General features: G+C 47.1%; 1 protein-coding gene across 1 annotated transcript in view; it reads left to right on the top strand.

Moving 5' to 3' along the window:
* The window catches only part of PTK7 (protein tyrosine kinase 7 (inactive)), a 29,861-nt gene extending 22,325 nt beyond the window's left edge, over positions 1-7,536 (top strand). Inside the window, exons 18-20 of the mRNA XM_008066154.2 lie at positions 4,345-4,496; positions 5,890-6,068; positions 6,518-7,536. Coding sequence (XP_008064345.1) covers positions 4,345-4,496; positions 5,890-6,068; positions 6,518-6,678 — 492 coding nt within the window. The 3' untranslated portion in view covers positions 6,679-7,536. The remainder of the gene's footprint in view (positions 1-4,344; positions 4,497-5,889; positions 6,069-6,517) is intronic.
* The last annotated feature ends 5,236 nt before the right edge of the window (positions 7,537-12,772 follow it).

Raw genomic sequence — 12,772 nt, 5'->3', positions numbered from 1 at the left:
CAGCAGGTTGAGGCTGCGGTGGCCGGAAGTGGCCACTGCACTCCAGTCTGGGTGACAGAGTGAGACTCCAACTCCAACTCCAAAAAAAAAAAAATTGTTTGTAGAGACAGAGTCTTGCTGTGTTGCCCAGGCTGGTCTTGAACTCCTAGCTTCAAGCAGTCTTCCCACCTCAGCTGCCCAAAGTGCTGGGACTACAGGCAAGAGCCATCTCGTCTGGCCTCAGACCATTGTTTTTTTAAACTTTCTTTTGGCTGAGTCCCACTGTAGCAAAAAGTTCATTTTGCATCACAACCCAGCACACTCATATGTATATGTTTTAAAAATGAAAAGTTTAATGAATGAGATCCTTACTAAGTGTGATTTACTCTGTTTTTTTTTTTGAGTTGGAGTCTCACTCTGCCGCCCAGGTTGGAGGGCAGTGGCACGCTCCCGGCCACCGCAGCCTTGACCTGCTGGGCTCCGGCGATCCTTCCGTCTCAGCCTTCCGAGTAGCTGGAACTATAGGCGTGCGCTACCACGCCCGGCTAATTTTTTGATTTATTGTAGAGATGAGGTCCCGCCAAGTTGCCCAGGTGGGTCTCAAACCCCTGGGCTCAGGGAATTCACTCACCTCAGCCTCCCAAAGAAGCGGGATTGTAGGCTAGCCACCGAGCCCAGCTTACTCTGTTTTCTATTCTATTTCTTTTCTTTTTTTCTTTTTGTATAATGCAGGTTAAGATTCACTAAATCGGTTTCATGACATACAAAGAGGTTGTGATTGTAGTCAGGAAACAACCAGTGGAGGCTGTGGGGCTCATAGGGATGTCACTGGCCCCCACCCAAGAAGGCGGAGAAAAGCTGTCTTTGGAGTGTCCCCTCTCCTAACACTTGGGCTTGACACCTCTGCTTGCCTTCCTGTGACCTCTGGGAGTCAGGCTGTTGAAGTTCCTTTAAGCCAGCCAGGGATGGCTAGTTCCATAGCCAGTAGCCCCACCTCTGGGCCCATTGGTGGGCGGACAGCCCATCAGCAGTGATGTGACCCAGGAGGGGCAGCTGCAGGTTAGGAGAGAGCCAGGCGTTGGCACCAGGCTTGGTGTAAAGCCTTGCCATGGAACCTTGAATGAAGCCGAGGATGAGCCCTGTCTCAGAACGTGTGTGATGAGAGGCAGCCAGCTTTGCATGGGGCCCGGCACACAGTAGGTGCTCAATAAATACCCCTTTCCCTTCTCTCCAAGTGGCTGGTCTCTTACTTGCACCAAGTAACTTGGCAGCAGACCCCTAGTACTCCCATTCATTCTTTTTTCGTTTTTGAAAGCTCAGTAGCAGAGAATCAGATTAACCAGAAATAATCCTTGGTTAATCCATGACATACTATAATTATTGGTTCATACATGGCCTGCTTTAACTTTTAGTTAGTTATTTTTTTAAAATGTGCTTATTGGCTGTGTGTGTGTGTGTGTGTGTGTGTGTGTGTGTGTGTAGGTTTAGTAAGTTTTAGTTTTGATATTTCCTACTTTCTTTTTTTTTTATTTTTTGAGTTGGAGTCTCACTCTGTTGCCCAGGTTGGAGTGCAGTGGCATGCTCACGGCCACCACAGCCTCAACCTGCTGGGCTCAGGTGATTCTTCCTCTTCAGCCTTCCAAGTAGCTGGAACTACAGGAGTGTGTCACCACACCTGGTTAATTTTTTCTTTTTCTTTTTTCTTTTTTTTGAGTTGGAGTCTCACTCTGTCACCCAGGCTGGGTGCAGTGGCACGCTCACAGCCATCACTGCCTTGACCTGCTGGGCTCTGGCATTCCTTCCGCCTCAGCCTTTCAAGTAGACAGAACCATAGGCACACCTCTGCTTGCCTTCCTGTGACCTCTGGGAGTCAGGCCGGTGAAGCTGCTCCAAGCCAGCCAGGGATGGCTAGTTCCATAGCCAGCAGCCCCACCTCCGGGCCCACTGGCTCGTTTTTTTTTTCTTATTCATTGTAGAGATGAGAAGTTGCCTGGGCTGGTCTCGAACCCGGAGGCTCAGACAATCCACTTGCCTCGGCCTCCCAAAGTGCTGGGATTATAGGCTGAGCCACCAAGCCTGGCCTAATTTTTTATTTATTTATTGTAGAGATGAGGTCTCACCATGTTGCCCAGGCTGGTCTCGAGCCCATGGGCTCAGGCAATCCTCTCAAACTGCTGGGATTACAGGCGTGAGCCACCATGCCTGGTCAGTATTTCCTACTTTCGAAAGTGTAAGAATAGTTCAAGGAACTCCTTCAAACCATTTATCAAGATTCATTTGTTTACATTTTGTCCCATTTGCTTTTTCATTCTCTTTCTATTTTTGTATATGTGGGCATATTATTTTTATGCATTTTTTTCTGAACCATTTGAGATAAGTTGAAGACAGATGTTTGAACTTTTGCAGTCAGATAAGTGTAAAGCGATATGTCATCAGGCCTTGGTTTGTGTTTCCTTTATCACCAATGAGACTGGATATTGGTCACATGCTTATCCCATGCCTCCAAGATTGCATTATATAGTGGGTGACTTCTCCCATCTATATTCTGGAGTGAGTCGGATGCCAGAAGAAACACACAGCTGACCAGTAGCTTGTTCAATAATCTCCCATAGGTCACAGGGACCTCTTCACGTTTCTGTTTGCATGTAAGGGAATGCTACAGCCCCACATGTCCCTTGGGGCTGCAGAAGTGAAAGGACCCTGGTCTTTACAAGTACTCTCATAGTGTTTCTGATTTGACTGTTTGCCATGGACCATCTCTTTCTGGTAGTGACACCATTAGGCGGGTACAATTCTTATCTCCCTTTTAGACTGTTCTCTCACCAAAATTCCTACTTTGGCCAGTCTTGTTATATTCCACCAATATTTCTATTCTGTGACACACGGTAGGTGCTCAATTTTTTAAAAAAAAGACAGGGTCTGACTGTGTTGCCCAGGCAGGCCTTGAGCTTTTGGGCTCAAGTAATCCTCCCTCCTCAGCCTCCTGATTAGCTGGAACTACAAGCACTTGGCTTCAATTTATATTTGTTCACTGCATTAATATGTACTTTAATATATAATTACATTTATTATATAATGTATAGCATAATACATTCACGAGGCTCAAAAGTAAAAAAAGAGTATCAGTGAAAAATCGCTCCAACTCTTTTTACACTTTGGAAAATAGTTTGGCATCATTTTATAGTGCTAAGAGATATTCACATTCCATGATCCACTCTTAGTTATCTTAGAGAAGCACATGCATGTGTAAACCTACAAAAATGTTCATAGATGCATTTTTCTCAATAGCTCTAAACTGGAAACAACCTAAATATTCATTGGCATTAGAACGATTAAAGTATGGTATACTCATTGTGAGAAACAGACTAAGTACAACGATTAAAATTTTTAAAATGAATCTCACGCTGTTGAGTGAAAAAAAATCAAGGCACAAAAGAGTATACATTTGTGTGTTTCCAGCCTTGTCTGGTTCCAACACAGGCAAAACTGAATTATATTGTTTAGAAATGTATGTATAAGTGATAAAACTATAAAGAACAAGAAAGACATTTTATTATTATTATTTTTTTGAGTTGGAGTCTCACTTTGTCAACCAGGCAGGAGTGCAGTGGCATGCTCATGGCCACTGCAGCCTCAATGCTGGGCTTAGGCGATCCTTCTGCCTCAGCCTTCCAAGTAGCTGGAACTACAGGCACACGCCACCACGCCCGGCTAAGGAAAGACATTTTTATCACGAAAATCAGGGTAGTGGTTTAACCTCTTGAGGTGAGGGAGAATGCTTAATTGGGAAGGAACCCTCGAGGGTTTCTGTGGTGCTAGCATTGTTGGTTGTGTGTTTCCTCCTCCCCCCCCACAATTTAAACAATATAAGCCAGAAGTTTTCTTGTGTCTCTACTCTCTAGCCTCTATTTCCTTTCCTTGGAGACAGCTAGTCATGTACGTCTATGTACCTTTTCACACACACACATTTTTAATACAACTAGTGGAAGATACAGACTTTTGAAGTAAAAAGAAAAAAAAGACCCATAAAGCTATATAAGCTATGATTTCTGCCCAGTTATTTTTTCACTCAACAGGTAGTTACTGTATACCCCCAGCCTCATGTGCCACTCACTTAATCCAGCACTCTTTGTGTTCACATGGTATCAGGCACTTATTTCATTTAATTAATTCTTTCAGCAACCCAGGGAGGCAGCTACTGGTATTATCCCCATTTTACAGACAAGGAAGTGGAGGTTGTTGTGTTTCTGGGCTTCCTAAGGAGCACATCAGTAGCATTGAGGACTCCCACCAGTGGTTGTGTTGAGGGTAGTTACCTTGATCCCTAGTCCTGGGCTGTGCTGATTGTCCCTTTTCTCTCTCTAGGTGGCCCTGTGCACCCAAGTGGCCCTGGGCATGGAGCACTTATCCAACAACCGCTTTGTGCATAAGGACTTGGCTGCTCGCAACTGCCTGGTCAGCGCCCAGAGACAGGTGAAGGTGTCAGCCCTGGGCCTCAGCAAGGATGTATACAACAGGTAGAAGGACATGAGAGGGGACTCCTCGCTTTTTCCCAGAGGGTGAAAGGCTGAGGGCAGATGCAGTTTAGGGGGATGGGAAAGGGCTTAGTGCCTGCTGAGTTCAAAGCCAAAGGACCTGGGAACGGGCAGCGCTTTCTCATCCCTTTTCCAAAGGTGCAACAGGCTTTGGGCTGCAAGTCCCCTGTGGTTGTAAATTTTCTCTAGGGATAAAAAATTATATGCCGGCCGGGCTCGGTGGCTCAGCCTGTAATCCCGCTCTTTGGGAGGCCGAGGTGATTGAATTACCTGAGCCCGCGGGTTTGAGACCCACCTGGGCAACTTGGTGAGACCTCATCTCTACAATAAATAAATAAAAAAAAAAATTAGCAGGGCATGGTAGCGCATGCCTGTAGTTCCAGCTACTCAGAAGGCTGAGGCGGAAGGATCACCGGGGCCCAGCAGGTCGAGGCTGCGGTGGCCGGGAGCGGCCACTGCACTCCAGTCTGGGCAACAGAGTGAGACTCCAACCCAAAAAAAAAAAAAAAATTATATGCCTTTCTTTAAAAATAACTTGGCAAACTTGGGACGGATGCTGTGGCTCACACCTGTAAGCCAAGATTGGAAGGCTGCGACGAAAGGATTGCTTGAGCACAGGAGTTCAAGTCTAATCTAGGCAATATAATAAGATCTTGTCTCCACAAAATAAAAATAATATTGCCTGGGCATGGTGGTGCATGCCTGTAGTCCCAGCTAATTGGGGGGGCTGAGGTGGAAGGCTTACTTGAGCCCAGGAGATCAAGGCTGCAGTGAGCTGTGATTGTGCCATTGCACTTCAGCCTGGGTGACAGGGTGAGACCCTGACTCAAAAAAAATTAAATAACTTGGCAAACTTGATAACAGTTTGCATATAACTGAACTATTTATATGGCTTCCTCTGTAACTCTCTGAATTCAGTGACTGTCATTTTGAAAGCTAAGACTTAAAACTCAGCACCCATGACCAGAGATTGCTCTGGAGGACCCACACATGCCACACAGTGTCTGCCGGGAACTTCCCCGGGGGTCACCTCAGTTCTAAGTCACCCCCTTTTGTCTGACTGTTTAGTCATTATTGGTTTATCACTAATAAAACTCCACTTAACGGTTCTTGTTTTCTACATTTTTACAGCCAAAATATTAGGTATATATGATTATTAGCTCTTCTGTAAACATCTAGACAGAGTTTGTTTCTCATGGAATTTTTTAACCATCAAGCCCCTTGTGGATGCCTCTAGATTTTATCCAGTGTACTCCTGTGCTTAGCATTCGTATTATCAGCCTGGTGATAGGTCCTAGATGTGGGATGAATCTGGGATGCCAGCCAGACTTGTCCCCTAGCCTACCTCCACCCCTATGTTGCTTTTCTTTTGCAGTGAGTACTACCACTTCCGCCAGGCCTGGGTGCCACTGCGCTGGATGTCCCCCGAGGCCATCCTGGAAGGTGACTTTTCCACCAAGTCTGACGTCTGGGCCTTCGGTGTGCTGATGTGGGAAGTGTTCACCCACGGAGAGATGCCCCATGGTGGGCAGGCAGATGATGAAGTGCTGGCAGGTAGGCAGCCGTGTTGCCAAGGGATGATTCTAGACAGGCTCCAGATTGCTCAGGGCTCCCGGGCCAGTTCGGCCTGCCTCATTTCTGAGGGCTGTTATTTATTAGACACACAGATATGACCACTCTGGTTGATAAAGTACTTAAGTACTTTTATACTGGTTAACAAGTAGCATTTACCCCCAGTGACAACTCCAGCCACTCTGATGCCAGTCCATCAACCCACTTCAGCTCCCATGCATGAGCTCTGCTGCATAGACCCTGTTCTGCCAGCCTGTGTGAGCTGGGGTTAGGAGAGTCGTCCCTTCCGGTTGCCAGTGCCCCCCCCCACTGGCTAGCACTCCCCCAGAGTCATCCTCTTGGGGCTGTTTGTGGGACCTGCAGGTTCCACAGAGCATTGGACAGGTTGTTAAATATTTCGACCAACTCCCCACCCCCTATCTTCCCTGCAGATTTGCAGGCTGGGAAGGCTAGACTCCCGCAGCCTGAGGGCTGCCCTTCCAAGCTCTACCGGCTGATGCAGCGCTGCTGGGCCCCCAGCCCCAAGGACCGGCCCTCCTTCAGTGAGATTGTGAACACCCTGGGAGACAGCTCCGTGGACAGCAAGCCGTGAGGAGGGAGCCCGGCAGGCTGTGCCTCAGGATAGCATGGGCAGGGGAGCACATCTCTTGAGGGGAGCCTGTAGCATGATGGGCAAGATCCCTGTCCTCCTGGGCCCTGGGGCCCCGCTCTAGAACAACAGGCATTGATGAGGTCTGAGCAGGGCCTGGGCTTTCTTCCTCTCCTTCGCCCTCAGCCTTTTGGGAGGCTGATTCGGACCCAGACTGGGTGACTAGGATTTGGGCCAGACAGCTTTCTCTGCCACCCCTTCCCCCATCAGGGACAACGTGGGTGCCTCAGGTAACCCCAATTTCTGGCCTGCGACTTCTCCCCTTGACCAGGTCCAGCTTTGCCACTCACCTTCCAACTTTGCCTAGGGAGGCTGGGTTGGGATGAGCTGGGTTTGGGCAAGGGAATTCCTTAATATTCTCAAGTTCTGGGGTAGTTCTGGCACAGGGTCAAGGAGTCTCTTGGCCCACGGGCCCCTCCAGGAGGTCTAGACCAGGATTGTGGAAGATACAGCAAGTGTGTCCTTCCCACCGTGGGCTTGTGCACACTGACCCAGACCCATGCCTTCTCCCCACTCTTCTCTCCTTTCCTCGTCCTAAGTGCCTGGCAGATGAAGGAGTTTTCAGGAGCTTTTGACACTATATAACCCGCCCTTTTTGTATGCACCGTGGGCGGCTTTTATATGTAATTGCAGCGTGGGGTGGGTGGGCATGGGAGGTAGGAGTGGCCCTGGAGGAGATGGCTAGGGTGGGCCACCCCTGTCTCACTCTTTTATTGTTGTTGTTTTTTGTTTTAGTTTTGTGTTTTGTTTGTTATTGTTTTTTTTACACTCGCTGCTCTCAATAAAGAAGCCTTTTTTACAACCTGTTTCTGAGACTCATTTCCTGCTCTTGCTCAGGAATGATGTTCCTTCTTCCCTTGGTGATCAGAAGGGGCCATGTGCCTTCATGGAGTCTGCTGCGGCTTGGGCAGGATTAACTGGCAGATACTGGGTCTTCTGTCCAGTTCACAGGACAATTGAGAATGCAGGCGTGGAGGAGGGAAGATCACTGGTTGTCCATGTGACCCTGTGTTGCTCTCTGTCAACTACTTTTTCTCTGGGCTGACCCAGTCCTCATGCTCAGATGGGAAGGGGAGAAGTGTGAGGTGGAACAAGTTGGAGTAGGATTAGAGAGGAAGTTAATGACAGTCTTGGGTCTCTGAGTCCCTTTAAGACTCTAGTAGGGAGATGAAGTAGGTAGAACCAAGCAGAGACAGGTACTGCTTAATGCCTAGACCACGTATCATCAGTTATCCTCTACTGTATTCCAGTAATTTCTTTTTCTTTTTCTTTTTGAGTTGGAGTCTCACTCCTTCGCCTAGGCTGGAGTGCAGTGGTATGTACGCTCACAGCCACCACAGCGTCGATTTTCTGGGCTCCGGCGATCCTTCTGCCTCAGCCTTCCGCGTAGCTGGAACTACAGATGCGTGCTACCATGCCTGCCTATTTTTAATTTTATTGTAGAGACGAGATCTTGCCAGATTGCCCGAGCTGGTCTCAAACCTGCGGACTGAGGCAATCCACTCGCCTCGGCCTCCCAAAGTGCTGGGATTACAGGCTGAGCCACTGAACCCGGCCCTCTTCCAGTAATTTCAATCTGGTTCTCCATCCTAAAGAAATGAGTCCCGAATTCTGAAATTGTTCTAGTCCCTTCTGTTCCTTACTGATCTTCTCAGTAATAAAAATAATAGCTAATATTTTTTGAAGACTTGCTCTGTACTAGTCATCTACTATGCATTATCTCATTTTATCTCTGTAACTTTTCTGTTAGCCAGATAAGATTATACCCATTTCACCAATTAGGAAACCAAGGCTGAGGGAAGTCAGGTAGACTGCCCAAGATTACATAGCTAGTAAATGTGCCACGGTTGCTGATATATACTGTGTGTTATGTCCCTAAAGTGAAAAAAAATTATCTAGAGTAGTGTTTTTAAATGCTAGGTTGCAACTAGTATTTGAAAAATGAAACATAATGGAAATGTCAGAATATCAGAGTATGTTGTTTGCTATAAGGGTAAATATTGTCTGATAAAGTTGTGTTATATTTGATACATATATGTATGCATTGATTGTGTATTAGTTAACTGTTGGGATGGGGATGCTACATAACCTCCAAATCTCAGTTGTTTACAACAACAATTTTTCTCAGTTGTGAATCTGCAGGTTGGTGAAGTTTGGCTGATTTGGGCTGGGCTTAGCTGAGTTCAGCTGGCTTGGTGCCAGTATGGAGGTCTAGTTTAGTCTGCTGGTATCCAGAGCACGCTCTCGTGCAGTAGCAGAGCACAAGAGGTCAAGCCAGATCACGCAAGCACATTTAAAACCACAAACTGGGTACAGTGGTATGTACCTATAGTCCCAGCCATTCAGGAGGCTGAGCAGGAAGATTGCTTGAGCCCAGGAGTTCTGTAGTGCGCTATGATCACCCCTGAGAATAGCCACTGTACTCCAGTCTGGGCACCATAACAAGGTCCTGTCTCTTAAAAAAAACTACAACACCGCCTGGGCAGCGAGACCTCATCTCTACAATAAATCAAAAAATCAGCCGGGCGTGGTAGCGCATGCCTGTAATTCCGGCTACTTGGAAGGCTGAGGCGGAAGGAAGGATCGCCGGAGCCCAGCAGGTTGAGGCTGCGGTGGCCAGGAGCGGCCACTGCACTCCAGTCTGGGCGACAGAGTGAGACTCCAACTCAAAAAAAAAAAAAACTACAACAACAACCCCCAAGTCTGCTAACATTTTCCTGGCTAAATCACGTCACATGGTAAAAACAACATCAACACCAGCAGGAGACTCTTCACATGGCAAAGGATGTAGATGTATAATTCCAACATGGGATGTGAAGAGTGGGGAACAGTCATCTAATTTACCACAGGTTGCAATGTAAAGATACTTTCTTACTGTGACTCGCACTTAGAATTATTTGAAACGCATTATTCCAGAAGGTCATTAATCCCCAAATCTTCTTCACACTCTCTCGACTTGTGTCTCCAGCTTCTCTGACCAGTCCTTCTCCAGTCCTGGCTGAGGATTCTTTTTCTCCTGCCTGTCCCAAGAGCTGGCTGTTCTCCTGAGACTCTATCCTTGACCTTCCTTTTTCTACTTCGCCACCCTCAGGACTCCCATCTCAATCTCACATGGTCCTAATTGGCTCTTCAGTGTGGACAGTTCCCAGGCTCTTAGCTCTAATCCCATTCTTTACCTCAAGCTCCAGTCTCTGTACTTCCTACTGGACATTTCCCTCTGCCTTATTCCTTGGATCCTCTAGCAGGAGGATCGCTTGAGGATCGCCTTAGCGGAACTTCTCTCTCTCCTAAACCTCTTCCTCTGCCCAAGTTCCCTGTTTCCATTAATGGTACCGCTGCTTGGAGAATAGTCACTCTTACTCAAAATCTTAATTCATCATGAGTCTTCTCTGTGCACCCCACTCCCTGCGCAGCCCATCAAAACCCATTTATTTTACCTCTCCCCTGTTTCTATTTTTGCTTAATTTTAAGAGAAGAAAATTATATAACAGTAATAATAATTGTGGAAGAAGTCAAATGGTATAGACTTAAATAAAGCAAAAAACACATCCCTCTCATCCCAAATCTCTCTCTCCAGAGGTAAGCATTATTCGTGTTTGAAGTGTGACTTTCTGGACTTTTCCTGGGCACGCTCAATTTCTTTTCCTTTCCATTTCTTTAATGCCATCACAATCGAGAACTTCTTTGCCTCTAAAATTATGAATCCCTGGGTAATGGTTAATTCTAAGTGAAAACAGTTTTAGGTTGGCGTGAAAGTAATTTTTTTTTTTTAAAGTCAGGATCTCTTGTCCAGGCTGGAGTGCAGTGGCACCAGCATGGCTCACCACAGCCTCCTCTCCTGGGCTCAAGCGATCCTCCTGCTAGAGCCTCCAGAGTAGCTGGGACTACAGGTGCATGCCTCAACACCTGGCTAATTTTTTGAAAAAAGTAAATTCCAAATTTTTGAAGGAGGCCAGATATTCAGATTTTTACATCAAAATTTCCTGATTTTTAAAATATTGTAACAAACAAAACACACTTTTGAACCAGTTTTTATTTTGTCCTTGTCCCCATCAACAGTTTTGGCCCTTGACCCTGTAGTAATCCAGTAGTGTGGGCGTAAGTCTCCCCCTGCCTCCTGGTGGTGACAAAGTTCTGTGAAGGTGAAGCCATCCCAAGCAGGTAAAGGAGCTGTGGCACTAATGGTGGTGTGCAATGACCCAGGAGTTGGGTGAAGTAAGAAAGTACAGTCTATCTGAAGGGAAGCTGAGGACTATGCTCTTTTCAGACAACGCTCCTGCCACCCAGTTGTCCTCCGGGGTGCTCCTACTGCGGATGGTCAACTCAGCATGTGTCTAAACCGGGGTCTCAAGGCCAGGCAAGAATGAAACCCAGGGCTGTGGTTGTAACATTGTGCTGCTCAGACAAAACACATCCTCAGGCACTATCTGTGGCCCTGAAAGCCTTCTGGAACCTACTGATCGATTTGACCTGTTCTTCCTCTTGAGCTAATACATTCCATATGTTTAGCTACCCTCTTGTGTAGAGTAAGTTAGGAAAAAATAAATAAAACTCGTTAAAGCTATAGGAAAGTGGAGAAGAGTAAGGCTAGGGGTTTGATGAATAAGCCCATGTTCATATATTTATGTGCATCTATATATATGTACAAATCAGTTGAACATACTTTCAGTACTTCTCAAGGTTTTTGGATTGTGACTCAAAGAAATGCAGTACACACATACATTGAACCATATGACGTTGACTAGCCTGTGGTTCCAGCTACCTGGAAGGCCGAGGCGAGAGGATCACCGGAGTCTAGTAGGTAGAGGCTGCGGTGGCTATGAGCAGGCCACTGCACTCCAGCCTGGGTGACAGAGTGAGACTCCAACTCAAAAAAGAAAGAAAGAAAGAAAGAGATGGGGTCTGCCAGGCATAGTGGCTCACACCTGTAATCCCAGCACTTTGGGAGGCTGAGGTGGGAGGATTGCTTGAGCCCGGAGTTCAACACAGCCTGGGTAACAAACTGAGACCCCATCAACAACAACAACAAAAATTAGCTAGGCATGGTGGCACGCACCTGTAGTCCCAGCTACTTGGGAGGCTGAGGCAGGAGGATCGCTTGAACACAGGAGTTCAAGGTTGTGGTGAGCCATGACCATGCCACTACACTCCAACCTGGATGCGTCTCAAAAAATAAAAAGAGAATAGGTCTTGCTTTGTTATGTTGCCTAGGCTGAAGTGCAGTGGCTATTCACAGGTGCCATCCCACTACTCTAAGTTTTTGTTTTTTTTTTTTGAGTTGGGGACCTCACTCTGTCGTCCAGGCTGGAGTACAGTAGCATGATCATGGTTCACCACAGCCTCGACCTCCTGGACTCAGGCAATTCTTCAGCCTCAACCTCCCCAGTAACTGGGACTACATGTGCATGCCACCACACTGGGCTAACTTTTTTTTTTTTGTAGAGATGAGGTCTCACTATGTTGCCCAGGTTGGTCTCAAACTCCTGGGCTCAGCAATCCTCCCGCCTCAGCCTCCCAAAGTGCTGGGATTACAGGCATGAGCCATAGCACCGTGCCCAGTCGGAAACTTATTATATTTTATTTTATTTTATGTGTGTGTGTGTGTGTCAGTCAGAGTCTCCCGCTGTTGCTCAGGCTGGAGTGCAGTGGCACACTCCTGGCCACTGCAGCCTCAACCTACTAGACTCAGGCGATCCTTCCACCTTAGATTTCCAAGTAGCTGGAACTACAGGCGAGTGCTACCACGCCCGGTTTATTTTTTGATTTATGGTAGAGATGAGGTCTCATCAAGTTGCCCAGGCTGGTCTTGAACCCCTGAGCTTAGGCGATCCTCTCGCCTCAGCCTCCCAAAGTGCTGGGATTACAGGCTTGAGCCACCACGCCCCGCCTTTTATTTATTTATTTATTTATTTATTTATTTGAGCTAGAGTTTCACTCTGTCACCCAGGCTGGAGCGCAGTGGCACGCTCATCGCTAACCCAGTGTTGACCTGCTGGGCTTTGGCGATCCTTCCGCCTCAGCCTTCCAAGTAGCCAGA

Source organism: Carlito syrichta, unplaced genomic scaffold (genome assembly GCF_000164805.1).
Source record: "Carlito syrichta isolate Samal-C Ts95f unplaced genomic scaffold, Tarsius_syrichta-2.0.1 Scaffold308847, whole genome shotgun sequence".
NCBI lineage: Eukaryota > Metazoa > Chordata > Mammalia > Primates > Tarsiidae > Carlito > Carlito syrichta.
The sequence above is the reverse complement of the archived record's forward strand: the minus strand, read 5'-3'. Positions and strand labels throughout refer to the sequence as shown.